Below are 14,868 nucleotides of genomic sequence, written 5' to 3' on the forward strand. Positions count from 1 at the left end.
GCTGTCTTTATAGGAGCCATACACTATTGTTCATTCCGCCTTATATGTTGGGCGAGCGTTAACGGCTTGTTACAATGCGTCTGACCTGGCTCTGTCTTCCAGGTGTGTGATCAAACATCTTGAAGGCTTGGTGGTTCAGTATGACCTCACGGTGCGTGACAGCGATGGCAGCATCGTTCAGTTTCTGTACGGAGAGGACGGTCTGGATGTCCCGAAGACGCAGTTCCTGCAGCCAAAGCAATTCCCGTTCATCGCTGAGAACTACGAGGTAAGAACCCCGCTGTAATGATTCAATGATGGAGAGAACGGCTTCTAAGGCAACATACATGTCCTCCGAAGAGTGTTTGTATGTGCGACGTGCCCCGCATGCGTGTTCACATTGTCTGTTACTGCAATGATTTTATTTCCAAAGAAATAGATAAACTAACAGTAATTACCCATTGGGCAAAATGGCCACCTATAAAGCCTTGATCATTGGCGAACACAGGAGTGATGGGAGTGATAAAGGGCCTCTGTACGCCTATGAGATTAGGAAGACTAATTAAGGTCTGACAGTCTTTACATCAAATGGTGCTTGGCACAACAAGTCTGACCATTTTTCCTGATGTGGAAATGGCATGCTGAGGGTACTTATGGCTTTGTGGCAGCTGACTCAGCGGACTCTGTGGAAATGTATTCCCAGCCGCCTCTTAAAGCCGAGCTGCGGGGCCTGCGGCAAAACATGGCCAAAGAGACGCGGCTCCATCTGCTGTGCTTGTCCTTCCATATCATGCCTCTGTCTCTGCAAATGATTTAGAGAATGCCGTATTAGGGACACTCCAGCCCTTGTAAATGGTGAATGGATGGAGGGATTCTGCAGAGTCCTCCATATGCTTTTGTCCCCTGTCTCTGCCCCGCCAGCTGTGTCCGGCCACATGTCTAGGAACGTTATGTCCCAAACTTTGGTGTAGATGAGACCAACGACCGATTAAGGTCTTTACATCAGGAGGAACGGGCAGGGTAGATGGCCCAATGGGTCTTATCTGCCACCAAGGTCTACGTTCTCTCATTGGTGGCAGCCCGGCGTGCGAGGTCGTGGAGGGTTTTTGATCAGTAGATGATCTCCAGGTACGCGGCTATTATGTAATCCATACATTCAGCAGCCTGTTTTTATGAATGCCGCGCTCGTAAAGTTTTTTTTAATAATCGCATAAAGCATAAGATAACGTTATCACACACGCTGCGACATAATTATTTACACCACTACATCGCTGCTTCCGATCTCCAGGAGGCTTCCAGGTCGCGAGAAGTTGAGGAGCTTCTCGAATAGCGCCGGCCGATCCTCGCTCGACTGTTTCCATGTAAGCAAGCGCTGGTGTCGGCAGTTTGTATTTGGTAAATGTATCTTCTCCCCATTAAGGGCTCTAAGGCCCTGTGATATTACATTAATGTTTGTCGTTGATCTAGGAGCCGGGCTCATAAAGCCCCGTTCTCTTATCTTTTCTTCATTGTGTTCTTATCGTGTTCCTTTCTAGTTACCATTGTTGGTCGATTTGTAAATATAACTCTACAGGGTCCATATGTAGTGATATAGGTTGCTTTCTCTTGTCGGGTAATCCGGTTTCCTTCCTGCCTCCCATCTGTCTTATTATTTTCCTTCACGTGTTTGTTTGCGTTTAGCATGTTCTGTGCGCTGTCCTGCGGGAATTAATGTTTGCTCAATTACAAGTCCACAACGTATAGCGATACCAGCCGCCGTGTGGCTCACAGAGGACCTGAACAGGTGGTATACTGATAGTACTGATCACATACTTCCCAACTGTCTCGCTTTTTGTGGGACAGTCTTGATTTTTCAGGCACTGTCCATGGCAGCTGCCCCACCTTTGCTGGTTGGGGGATCCTTTGATGCCCACTGAGTTCCTTAGACAGCTGCAGGGTCAAAGTTGGTTGATTGTGGCTCTCAGTTTTACCGTTCATACTTGTCTCTTACTCATTGAATGCCTGAGGAAGGGACCTAACAACTTGGTCTCGCAATTAAACTCTGTTAGCCAATAAATGGTATAATTTTAACTATACTTTTCTATTGTTTTAGGTTACAATTCTTTACGGCAAACAAACTATAAACGATAGCCTTTCCTCTCTGTTCTACTTTAATTAAAACCCACAGGAATGGGGAGCAGTTGGTTAATATTGATCTCCATGACTTCTGCACATTCTTTAAATGTTGTAAACTTGGTCCTTAAGGCCCACTAACAGTGATCCTGAGAGATTATGGTCTTTGCAGCCCCCAAACACTGGAGCTGGACAGAATTAAGGGGAAAGTGTGTGTCTGTGTGTGCGCGCGAATGAGTGTGCGCGAATGAGTGTGTGCCAGAGCTCGTTGAAGACAGACTTCTTATTCTTAGCAGTCATGTTTGGCTTTCATCCTGAAGATAAGATCTGGAAAAGCACGAGGCATTGCAGCTTTTCTTAGATATGCCATTTTATTATCACTGGCTTTACAGCTTTAGTGGTAAAATCAATCCTAAGAGATAGGAATATGCTGTTAATGTTGTTATTGATGATTGCGCTAGAATGATGCGCGGCCCTGGATGCCGGAAGCGGGAATGTCCGGGGACGGAGCCTTTGGTTGCTATTTGCTCATCTCGTGTATGGATTGTGTCACGTTCTTCTGTGATACCGAACTTCCACCCATAAAGGTTACTTTATAACCAAAGGTTTTTATGGTGTTTGCTCCGCTTTATATACTGTAAACTTGGCCGGCTGATAGAGCCTTCCGTAAACTTTGAGACCGTCTTACAGATCGGACCTTTCATCTAAAAAGATTTTTTATGGCCCTTGTTTGGAGTTGAGATAAGGTTGAATTAATTAATTAACAGACACCTTTATTATATAGAATATTTCAGCAGCTGAGTATTTGATGGAGTTATTCTTTATAATTACAGAAATGTTCAATGTATTTGATATATATAATTTCTTGTGTCGATTCAGACCACAATATCACATCTAAGTTAGTGAAATATAACATAGTTTAGTACAGCACAAGAGGTTGGCAGATACGTGGAACAGTCTCCCAGCTGAAGTGGTAGAGGCTCATACAATAGAGGAGATTTAAACACGCACAGAATTTGGCATATGACTATCCTGAATCTAAGACAAGACCGAAGACCGATTTAAGGTTTGTCTCTTAAATAGGCAGATTAGATGTCCGAATGGATCTTCTGTGTCTGTGCGTGATAGGTGTGTTTTTTTTATTCCGGGATGATGGAGCGAGCAATGATATATTTTTATTAAAACTGTTAACAAAGGTGTCGTCAAGTTTAGGTTTTTTCATTTATTATTTTATTATGGTATCCTAAATTTACTGCAACGGAGTATCTGAGACTTGGCCTTAATTTTTTACCGCGTTGGCTCGGTTATAAGCCGCACCCTTAATGTTTGGTGCTATTTTAAAGAAAATATTTTTAAAGAAAAAATACACATTAGTGGAATGTTAAAACGGTATTTTATCTAATGAATGAACAGGAATACAAGTATTTTAACATTTTTGTTATCTATTCTTTGGTGATTCAGTAGAGAGGTCATCGAGTCGGACCCCTTTTCATGCGCCGTAGGACTTGTGGGACTCGGGAGCTGTCCATCTGCTTGGCGGGTGCAGAACGGTTTCATGTTTTCCCCCCTTTTTTCAGGTTATAAAGCATTCCAAACGCTTGGATGAAGTTCTGTCCAAAATCAACTCGGAGCAAGCGACCCAGCACAGCCGCGCCGTCAGGAAATGGAAAGCCAAGAATCCGTGCCCTTCCCAGAGGCGCGGTGCCTTCCTGCTGTTCTCCCAGAAAAAGATGGCTGCCGCGAAAGCAGCGTGCCCGGGCGGCGAGAGCGTCAACGGGAGGGATCCTGCCTCGAAGCTGGTAAGTTGGCTGCTCCCTGGGAGGTCGCTGTGATCTGTGCAGCGCCATCTGCGCAGGTTTCATATCTGGTCGGTTGGGTTGATGGCTCCAACCATATGGATACCGGAGGCGCGATCTACACCGTGCCTAAGGCTTTAATGGTGCTGCTTTATTTGTTTTATCGACGCTTGGAAAGTAATACTTTGTCCTCTGCCGCAGCTGACGGACTCCTGGTATTCCATGGAGCAGCGCGCCTGTACCAAGTACGTGAAGAAGTCCTCTCGCCTCCCCGACCCCTGCCTGGCCGCATGGCGCCCGGATCTTTATTTCGGGTCTGTCTCTGAAACCTTTGAAGACCAGATCGAGCAATTTGGCCGCCAATGGGAGGCGCAAACGAAATGCGGCCCCGAGAAGACAAAGCTGTCCTTTGACAGGTAACTGTCAGTGCGTCTGCGTAATTTCACTGCGATCAAGCTGGTTGCATAGCATTTTATTTGGGGGGGGTCACAAGTCCAGGTTCAACCTTACGGTTGAGCCAAAGGAATGGAAAAAAATTCCACATTGTTGCTGTTTTTCCCAATTATGCCTCTAAAAAGGGGACGAATTCCCTCACGGCTCCTTTTAAACAGTCCGTTGCAGAATAACACAATGTCGTTATAATAAAGAATGGGGGGTGATAATATTCTGTAATGACGCTTGCGATTCGTTGGACGTACAGGCTGAAGACCCTGCTGCACCTGAAGTGGCAGAGAGCTCTCTGTGACCCCGGAGAAGCGGTGGGGCTCCTGGCCGCGCAGAGCATCGGCGAGCCGTCCACCCAGATGACGCTGAATACCTTTCACTTCGCAGGCAGAGGAGAGATGAATGTTACTCTAGGTATCCCCAGGTACGGCGTTCATGGAAAGTCGTTATCCCGGGTGCCGCCGTCCATGAAAACGGATGAGGCCACCCAAGCCCAAAAAGGATTTTAGAAAATAGCAAACTTAGGACCAGGGCAAATTTGATGGAGGTGGTGCGGATGAGGCTATCGTTACTGGGTTATGGGGGCCGCTTGTCCTTGTGGGTTCTGGTGGTTTATTTGGCCGTAAATTCTAAATACTTGACCAAAATTATTATTATTTTTTTTTTTTTCCCCCCAGGCTTCGTGAGATTTTAATGGTCGCCAGCTCCAACATTAAAACACCCATGATGAGTGTGCCGGTGCTCGGGACCAAGAAAGCCTTGAAGAAGGTGAAGAGGCTGAAGAAACAGCTCACACGCGTGTGCCTTGGGGAGGTAAATACATAACGCAGCTCATTGGCCACGTAAATGTCTCACGCGCAGAGTAAGGTCTCGTTCACTAAAAAATTGAACTTGTCACCAGAAATTGTCATGAGGTTCACTGACCCTTTAACATAATAATCACTGATACGATCAGTGACTCATTCTGCCCTACAAAAGGCGATGATGATTGGCGCAGGGGTACGGACCTCAGCTGGATCATGGGAGCTGAGTGTGAGTGTCTCCTTGCAGCCTGCGCGTGGCAGGTGACCATGGAGTGCTCGCATGAGAACAGAGCCGTATTCTGAGCCGATGTAGGATGCCCCGGTTGCTTGTTTCACTTCAGCTGCAAGAAACAAAAGTATTTGTCCTCTGTCATCAACGATATGAGATCTTTACCTATAACGTTCTATCAGGTCTGATTGTTTACCAAGACCTTCGGACCCCCGGACCCTGATAATCCCTTTCAGTTGGTTAGGTTTACTGTGAAGGCTGTATGTGGGGGTCTGTCGTTTCCTCACCTTCCAGTTAACGATATATAAAGCAAAATGAATGCAGACGTTGGTAAAGTTTTGGGGTGTTTTTACTACATTCTCTAATGGTCGCAGGTGATGCACAAGCTCGACGTGGAGGAGACGTTCAGGATGGAAGGGAATTCTCAGAAATACCAGGTGTACAAAATGAAGTTCCATCTATTACCGTACGAGTACTATTGCCACGACAAGCCCCTGAAGCCAGAAGATATTCTGCGTTTCATGGAAAACAGGTTGGTTCTCTTTACCTCTCAGGCTTCGGCAGCTTTCTTCCCTCCTTTTACGCGAGTAAAACCGTAACTTAAGACCGGAGTCTTCTTTTATCACTTTCTACTAATCTAATGAGTTTTTTAATGTGTTTGTGTCCCCCTGTTCTCTCCCGGGTGACGTGACGCGTCGCATGTTGTCCGTAATCACCACGCAGGTTCTTTAGAATCATGTTTGATGCCATCAAGAGGAGAAGCGCAAAGCTTGCCTCGTTCAGGGAAGTGACCACTCGCAAAGCGACCCAGAAGGACTTGGACAACGAGGGAGAAGGCCAGGGGGCGCAGGTTAGTGAAGACACAAGAGCTAGCCAGCCATGTTTACACGCGTCGCACAAGCACAGTGTAAGAAATCACACAAACAGGGCCTCGGATGGGGTGACTCTTCAGCTGGAAACGATACAAAGCTTTTAATCTTTGTTTTTCCTTGAAAAATAACATGTTTTCTCATGAAAAAAATATGGTAATAGTCTCCCCCTCCCCCATACCGTTGGCAGAAATTCTAAGTTCATTTGTTGTTGGTAGGAAAGCCAAGACGCTGAAGAAGAGGAAGCCATTGTTGACGCGGATGCTGAGGAAGGAGATGCCGATGCCACAGATGCAAAAATGAGAGGAAAACAGGAAGAAGAGGTAAAAAGTTTTCATAATTTACTTTTTGTTTCTTGACCATACTCGCTGTTCTTTGGTATGGGTTCAGTCTATAGCAGGGGTTCTCAAACTGCGGCCCTCCAGCTGCTGCAGGACTACATCTCCCATACTCCTCAGCCAACCCCTTAGCTGAAGGAGCAGCTGGAGGGCCGCAGTTTGAGAACCCCTGGTCTATAGTGTTCAGGGCAATGTATCAGATGCCTTGGCCAACGAGCAAGATGGCGGAGAATCAATGGAGTAGAACTTCTTTCACATCTTCCTCAATGCAGAGTTTTGTCCATGGGGGGGGATCAACATGATTGACACAGCGAAAAGCAACACAACTTGAAGCTGCAGCCCAACGCTATTTGGTGGTCTTTCTTTCTTTCTCTGGGTGGAAAAAACATAATTCCTAACATTTTTAATACAAAGTTTGCAGCAGAGGGGTACGTGGTTGACCAACGAATGAGAATATCAGAGGGCCATAAACCCACCCAAGCAAATGTTGGGGACTTTTCTCCTTCAGCCCGAGAACTAAAGAGTAACATGGTGTCCCGTGAGACGTCTGTAACTCTGCCTGTCTGTCTAAGGTGGATTACGAGAGCGAGGAAGAAGAGCCGGCAGAGAATGATGAAGAGAAGGACGAAGAGACCCCGTCTCCCTCTGCCAACGCGGAGGAAGGAGCAGAAGACCTGTTGCCGCGCGGGGAAGGATCTCTGCCAGCTTCTCCATCAGCCGGACCTTCCGAAAGTACCCACGACCAGAGCGGCCTTTCCAAGGATGTGGCAATGGAAAACCGAATAAACACGGTGCTCAGCCTGAACTCGGCGGTGGAAGATTATTCCTACGACACCGAGAAAAGCCTCTGGTGTGAGGTAAGAGGAGAGTCGAGTTTGAATTCCTTACACGCTCGGTTTTTCTTGACGTGTACCTTTCCAAGATGCCGGTCCGCCGCGGGTAATTATGACGCATCTTATATGCATCATGCTAACAAAATTGCTAGCGTGTGTGTGTGTATACAGCGTATAAAATGATTTATATGTTTATAGTTGTTATCTCTGCCCCGGCTTATTTCCGGTATGGTGATATCAAGTTGAAAGTTAAAATTTTCTATACTTTACCCCCCTACAAAGTGATAAGCTGGTGCACTTTAACCCCTGTTTGTGGGAACTATTTTAGATAAATTATATAACTGGGCTGCGCGTGTTTTCTTTTTTGTACGTTTTTTTTTTATGTCCTGTACTTTTTTTTTTTTACCTCCCGAAGGTCACCTTGAAACTGCCCCTCATGAAAGTTCACTTTGATATGTCTTCCCTCGTTGTCTCGCTGTCCAACAATGTGGTCATCCGCGAGACGAAAGGAATAACGCGGTGTCTGCTGAGCGAAACCACCAACAAGAAAGGCGACAAAGAGCTGACCCTTAACACGGAAGGCATAAACCTGCCGGAACTCTTTAAATACTCCGATGTAAGCACAGGCGTTGGCCGCTCGTCTGTACACGCATGTCTCCACCGTTTGGCACGGATTATCTGTGTGACCGGTTTCGTGTATTCTACCCCCCTCCTTAAATAAATGTCATGAGTGGGGTTATTAGGCTTTATTATTTCAACTCTGCAGCTGCTGCCCCTACACCTATTTAACCCTTTGCTATAATGTTTGAGTATTTCATATTCCAGTGTAGCTTTTAGTGTTTATGTATATATTTTTTTTTATATAGCGTTGTCCTATTGTCCAGAGCTGTACAGCAGCGCTGCAAAGTTGAACACTCGGTCTTCCTTTTCAGGTGCTGGACGTGCGGCGTCTGTATACGAATGATATACACGCTATGGCCAATACCTACGGTATAGAGGCAGCAATACGCGCGGTCGAAAAGGAAATTAAAGACGTGTTTGCGGTATACGGTACGTTTCGCGGTTGTGACCCTCTCGTCATATTTGATAGATCGGTGATTTTGATAGATTGATTTGATAGAACCAGCGCTTTTGTTTGTTTTTTTGATCAGGGATCGAGGTGGATCCCCGCCATGTCTCGCTTGTAGCCGATTACATGTGCTTCGAAGGAACATACAACCCTCTCAATCGCATTGGGATGCGGTCCAGCTCCTCGCCTTTTCAGCAGATGACTTTTGAAACCAGCTTCAAATTCCTGAAGGATGCTACTATGAACGGTAATGTGACCGGTTTACTCAGATTTCAATAGATTAAGTGTGTTTTTTATGTGCCCTACGTCCCCCCCTCCCCACTCTTTTTTACCTTTTGTGACCGCGGTGTCGTGACAGAGCGCGCGTTATTAAAGGGACTCTCCAGCCGTCATATCCACTTTAATGAATGTGATGGCTGCGTGGTGCATTTTGGAAATGGACGGCCGGGGGGTTCTGCAGATGCCCCTCTCCCCACGCTCCAGCCGAACGCTCTGCGGGTGATATGTTCGGCCGGACGCGTTTTCATGCGTGTTACATACTTACCTCTAGTCCGCTCCGGTGCTAGCTGGAGTTGAGGATCTCCTCAGACCCCCGGTACGTACGCGTGGAACGGGCTCCTATTTTAAAGTGTGGCTTTAATACCGCGTCACGTCTAGCCGTGTGCAGGGATATCCCGTTTCATGTATGAGCGTAGATGAACCCCAGTTAGCAGCAGAGAGTTATTTAAACAGTTTCTGAAGATCATAGCGCCGGGTATTCCACGGACAGCGCTTCTGTTCGCGCCGATGAAGTTTAGTATTCAGCAAACCGTGCTTTGCGATCACCGTGATTGTCCGTTTCACTCCATAGGAGAGATATAGGTACATCAGTATACATTTATACATTGTGCTGACCTACCGGTATATAATGCTATTTAAACGCAGTGTTGTTTTAGAAGCTTGAGTGTCTTTTAGTTGCTTGTTTGGATACACATTGCTTTGCCTGTTTTGATCTAGCTTTCTTTAATTCGTTCTTATTTCCCTAGAAAATATTGCTGAATATACCGTAAATCCTCGGGTATAACGCACGTGCGTAATAAGCGGTTACAAATTTAGCCTAGTCTTTATTACACGGAGAAGACAAAGCATACAACATAAGAACAAATTTGCATATAGACATGGTGACAAAATAGATGTGGTCAGGTACAAGCGATGCACAATTCCAGTAATACTACTTCCTCAATCTCAGAACCCCGGGGGGCGGGGGGGGGGGGGTGTTCAGGGAAAATACCAAAAATTGCCCATTCTACAGAAATTACAAAACGAATGCCCAGAGTGTCAGTGATGTACATTTGTAGTGCTTCCCAAAATGGGACAGTAGAGCTACAGGACCATAGGCCATGAAGAAGATCGGCCTCAGGCATTTTAAACATCGGGAGTGATCTGCTAAGCCCATTAAAAACTGAAGTTTGGGGGTGACATATGCTTTATCTTGAGTAGCCTATTTTTTAGGAAAAACGTAAGTAATACGCACCCATAACTCGAGCTTCAGGCACGCACATTTACACACGCTCACACATACTGACGCTGATACACGCTCACACACGCTCGGATACCTCTATCTCAGTACGGAGATCACCCGGCGGTGGCCTTTAACACATTTTTATTTATTTTTTTACATTGTTAACTTTTTACAGTGAAATTCTTCTATTTACAGCAGAAACGCCCTAAAGCAAATATTTTCAAAAACGCAGCACGTCCTCCGGCGTCGGAAATATTTTTATAACCGTCTGTGAGCGAAGCGTGCTGCAGACCTGAATGCGTGTATGAACGGATGTAGGCATGTTCAGATATTCTACGGGTGCTTTCCCTAAACCTGGACATCTGCAGAAGAGCTGAACTTCTAAGCTCCTTAACTCCACCACGCGTCTCAAAGGGCCAGCCGCCGATAACCAGCCCTGTATGATGCTCTGACAGACTTATGATGTCATTGGTTTAGCTGTATGAAGCGCTTCCAGCGTGCCCCTTCTTGTAGGAAACGCTCGCTAGGTTTGGCTGTTTTCTTTGTGCCTAGTGAAGTAATGTCCAAGTCTCCCAGGTTATTGAATCCGCCTACAGGAATCTGCCTCCGGTTTGCTCCACTGCTGGCTCGGCAGGGGTTCCGGGGGTCTCACAAGACCACTGGTGGACATGCACAGAAAGCACACGCGTTCATTTCAGTGGCAGCGGTTTCCTGCATAGAAACGTAGAGGTTGACGGCAGATAAGAACCGTTTGGCCCATCTAGTCTGGCCATTTTTCCTGATGTAAGACACCACAAAAGGAGGCTTTGGACTTTATTTTAAACGGGTTTAATGAAGGCGAGGCTGCGTGAAACTTTAACTTTCACTCTGCCCCTATTGTAACAGAGCTAAAGAATCTGCTGACCTGCCTATAAACGTATACAACGCCCCCTATAAATGTATACAACGCCCCCTATAAATGTATGCAACGTGTATGCAGTCTATAGGCGGATCTAGTGTCTCCACTGTAATCTCAGAAATCTACCATAAAATCTTTGCTAAAGCCACATAGAATCCAAACTAATCTGTTCTAGAACACCGCCTACTAATCCACCCTAATCTGTTTTAGATTGCTGTTCCATATTAACCCTTTAAACACTGCCATCCTATAGACTGCAATGCTCCAGTCTGCCGGGCCAGCCCAACATATTTCCAGCCCTTTGGCTAAAGATTGGCCGCTAGCCCGCTCTCCTTTACAGATAAACCGTCTTTATATGCTGCTCCTTTAACCTTGTACTCTATGGAAATTTCCGACCCTTGGCTACGGTATTACTGGAAGATCAGCATTTACTCTACCAACACGGGCTTTAGTTATTGAGTAGCTAATTGTGGCCCCTGGACACTCTCTGAGCTTTGATTTACTGTTGAGATTAAGAAACCTCATGTCTACAAATTCAAGGATGTCTCCCATTGAATGTCTGGATTCGGTCCTGAGAGAGAGAGAAGCTCTTCTCTATTGATAACATAAAAAGCAATGCAAGCGCCAACAAGTGGGATATTTGCACAACTGGAACCAATGTCGGGATGAGTTGCGTGTTATATGATAGACGATACATGACATTCCATGCACATGTATATACCGTATTGGCTCGGATATAGGCCGCCCCCGTATATAGGCCGCACCCTAAAAGTTTGGTGCTTTTTTAAAGAAAATTTTTTTCTTTAAAAAAGCACCAAAAAAACATGCTGCCACTCTGTCGCCCCCCCCCGAGATATGCTGCCACTGTCCTCCCTCCCCGAGATATGCTACCACTGTCCTCCATCCCCGAGATATGCTACCACTGTCCTCCCTCCCCGAGATATGCTACCGCTGTCCCCCCCGAGATATGCTACCACTGTCCTCCCTCCCCGAGATATGCTACCGCTGTCCCCCCCGAGATATGCTACCACTGTCCTCCCTCCCCGAGATATGCTACCACTGTCCTCCCTCCCCCGAGATATGCTACCGCTGTCCCCCCCCCGAGATATGCTACCACTGTCCTCCCTCCCCGAGATATGCTACCACTGTCCTCCTCTGCCCCCCCCGAGATATGCTACCACTGTACTCCTCTGCCCCCCCGAGATATGCTACCACTGTCCTCCCTCCCCGAGATATGCTACCACTGTCCTCCTCTGCCCCCCCGAGATATGCTACCACTGTCGTCGTCCCCCCGAGATATGCTACCACTGTCCTCCTCTGCCCCCCCCCCGACTTACCGGAGCAGACTCCCGGGTGTCTTGCGTGGCCGGCGGGGGACATCTACGCAATACAACTTCCGGTGCCGGCACTGGATGTGCCGGCACCGGAAGTTGTATACGCGTATTGCGTAGATGTCCCCCGCTGGCCCCGCAAGACACCCGGGAGTCTGCTCCGGTAAGTCCCGGGGGGGGGTAGTAAAACGCATCGTGCGGATGATGCGCTTAGACAACCTCCCGTGCCGGCACCCCCCCGTGGGAAGTGCTGGCAGGGGAGGCTGTCTGAGCGTATAGGGGAGTAGGATGCAGGTCCCCTGCACCGCTGCGGGGGATCTGTATCCTAACCCCGCTGCCTGCCCGGCGCCCGGGACTGCATGTCCCGGGCGTCGGGCGCTAGATCCCGAATATAGGCCGCACCCCCACTTTAAAGACTTAAAGTGTGGGGGGGGGGAGTGCGGCCTATACTCGAGCCAATACGGTATTTGTTTGTGCGTCTTTCTGGCTGTTATCTCCGGTTGAAAATCTAAAAACCACAGAATTCCTGCTAATAGGCAGGGTAAAAAGAAGTTAGCGGTGCCTGCATGCAGTATATATATTCATTCTGCACCTTTTCCCCCATTCTAACACACACACACATATAACGCTATCGCTGGCCAAGTATACAGTGCATGGAAAAATACCATCACAAACAATACAAAGTATCAGCGCTGGGAGCCCCGTAATACTTCGGTGAAGCCAGGTGCCTCTTATCAAAGGGTTCGTATACGTGAAGAGCAATCGGCAGAAACCTTTCGTTGGTTTTCTACGGTGATTGCGCAACGTTTAGAACTTGACATGAAAGAATAGAAATTGTATCACTTTTGATGTCATCCACCTGTTCACACAGTTTCACTTCTGCAGATGTCACAGTGTGTGCTTGGAGATGAAAGTAGAAAAGAAATGCTTCTCTTTATCCATTGATCTGCAGTTCATTATAACCGGTGAACCTGGAACCTTTTACGTTTACCCACCATCTCCTCCTGTGGTTTTAGTTCGGTATAACCGATGAGCCTTTCGGGGTTTATTCACTAAGGAGTGTCACTGACAAGGACGGCCCTTTTATTATGTGTTCTGAATTGAGGAATGTGAAAGCGAAGCGTTTTGATGTTCTCTGTGTGCTCCGGGTTCAATGTTCTCTCTCGTAGACAGTAAATAAGCTGTTTTTTCGTCCTTGCTCTTGTAACTGACTATTTTTAGTAGCCGATTTCCTTCCTCTTTAAGTAATCTGTAAACTATGGGGAAGGTCCGTCTTACCACGTTCACCAGTCATGTCTTCTCCGACACAAAGCCTTGAGTGCCCTCTAAGTAAAACGCGGCGGAATCATATAGAGAGCGATAAGAACGTCCACTTGCGTTTCACTGGGTCCATGTGAGCGGTCATTGATCGCACCGTGACTCTTACACTAACTTTCTAGGAGATCATCAAAATAAAAGTGGAATAAGCGTTATTTAAGGCAGCAGCAAAACTAGGGCTTGGTTAGCTTAATGGGCTGGAAACAATGGAGATTTCTGATCTCCCCGGCTGGCCCGTTTACACTGCCGAGGCCTTGTACGGTCCCTATGTGCCTCTATGATCTCCTTTTACTTTATGTCCTACAAGACTGTTGGGCATTCCTAACGTCAAAGAAGTTTTGTCTGTGAAGTCCTCTGACTTATCGCCAAGAAGCGATAACTTGCTGGTGGTACCTGTGATTCTCGTACACCCCTCTCACCATGTCTCGTGTTCTTACAGGTGCTCAAGATGATCTGAGTTCTCCGTCCGCGTGTCTGGTCGTTGGGAAAGTTGTAAAAGGAGGAACTGGGTTTTTTGAACTTAAACAGCCCATGAAATGATGTTCCGGTGTCAAAGTGGATCATTTCGTGAGGAGAGACGCTCAACGCTCCACCGGAAGGAGAGGGCCCTGGAGAGAACAGATTCTGTTAAGCGGCTCTAGAGTCCCACTGAGGACATCTGCAGCCGAAGTGCCTTACGTTTGTCATCCTTGGTGTAGATCGTTTAGACAGAGTATTTTGGTGAGCTGCGCATGAGGTTCACTGAGCAGCAGTTGCATCTGAGCAAAAAGTCTATTACGTAGTTCAGCCTCTTCTACAAGACATCGATCAGTCCCGTGATCTCCACCAATTACATCACTTAGCTGACAAGCCCCAACGTCTCTAATCCGGCTGGCTTTGGGCTGTTAGTGCCGGCACATCGTGTAAATGTTGTTTTTCAATGTAAAATGTACTTTTAAAATAAAGTATAACATTCTCTGTGTGTTTCTATTTGTCTTTGTCTTGCATTTGAAGAAAAAAAAAAAAAAAAAGGTGAGAGCACCATTTGCTGATGGCCCTTTAAGGAGCACAGCCGAAGTTACCAAGACTTGCTTTGTCAATCGGTGCAATTGTTTGGTGAATATTCACCGTAGTTGGAACATTCATCTCATGGAAGCCCCGATCGGAGACAGTCTGGGCAGGACCAGCGTTTGGGGGGGGGGGTGTTGGCCAGAACGTCAGGTCAGGACACTGATAAGGTATCTGTGTCCTGACCTGATGTTCTGACCCCCCCTCCCCCACTGCCCACCTTTACAAAGACTGCCTGAACCAATAAATAACCCGAGAGATAACTTAACAGGGGGAAATAAAGCAAAACACCGTGCATTAGA

General features: G+C 46.9%; 1 protein-coding gene and 1 non-coding gene across 2 annotated transcripts in view; both read left to right on the forward strand.

The window, feature by feature from the left end:
• Positions 1-14,476, forward strand: part of POLR1A (RNA polymerase I subunit A) — a 31,289-nt gene extending 16,813 nt beyond the window's left edge. Inside the window, exons 22-34 of the mRNA XM_053458139.1 lie at positions 103-268; positions 3,669-3,890; positions 4,089-4,303; positions 4,588-4,755; positions 5,009-5,144; positions 5,738-5,895; positions 6,087-6,213; positions 6,451-6,555; positions 7,143-7,427; positions 7,819-8,019; positions 8,336-8,453; positions 8,555-8,719; positions 13,959-14,476. Coding sequence (XP_053314114.1) covers positions 103-268; positions 3,669-3,890; positions 4,089-4,303; positions 4,588-4,755; positions 5,009-5,144; positions 5,738-5,895; positions 6,087-6,213; positions 6,451-6,555; positions 7,143-7,427; positions 7,819-8,019; positions 8,336-8,453; positions 8,555-8,719; positions 13,959-14,059 — 2,167 coding nt within the window. The 3' untranslated portion in view covers positions 14,060-14,476. The remainder of the gene's footprint in view (positions 1-102; positions 269-3,668; positions 3,891-4,088; positions 4,304-4,587; positions 4,756-5,008; positions 5,145-5,737; positions 5,896-6,086; positions 6,214-6,450; positions 6,556-7,142; positions 7,428-7,818; positions 8,020-8,335; positions 8,454-8,554; positions 8,720-13,958) is intronic.
• Positions 5,307-5,442, forward strand: LOC128468612 (small nucleolar RNA SNORD94). Its single transcript, XR_008345880.1, has one exon. It is a non-coding gene; the product is annotated as a small nucleolar RNA SNORD94 (small nucleolar RNA).
• Positions 14,477-14,868: the final 392 nt, after the last annotated feature.

Source organism: Spea bombifrons, chromosome 1, assembly GCF_027358695.1.
Source record: "Spea bombifrons isolate aSpeBom1 chromosome 1, aSpeBom1.2.pri, whole genome shotgun sequence".
Lineage (NCBI taxonomy): Eukaryota > Metazoa > Chordata > Amphibia > Anura > Pelobatidae > Spea > Spea bombifrons.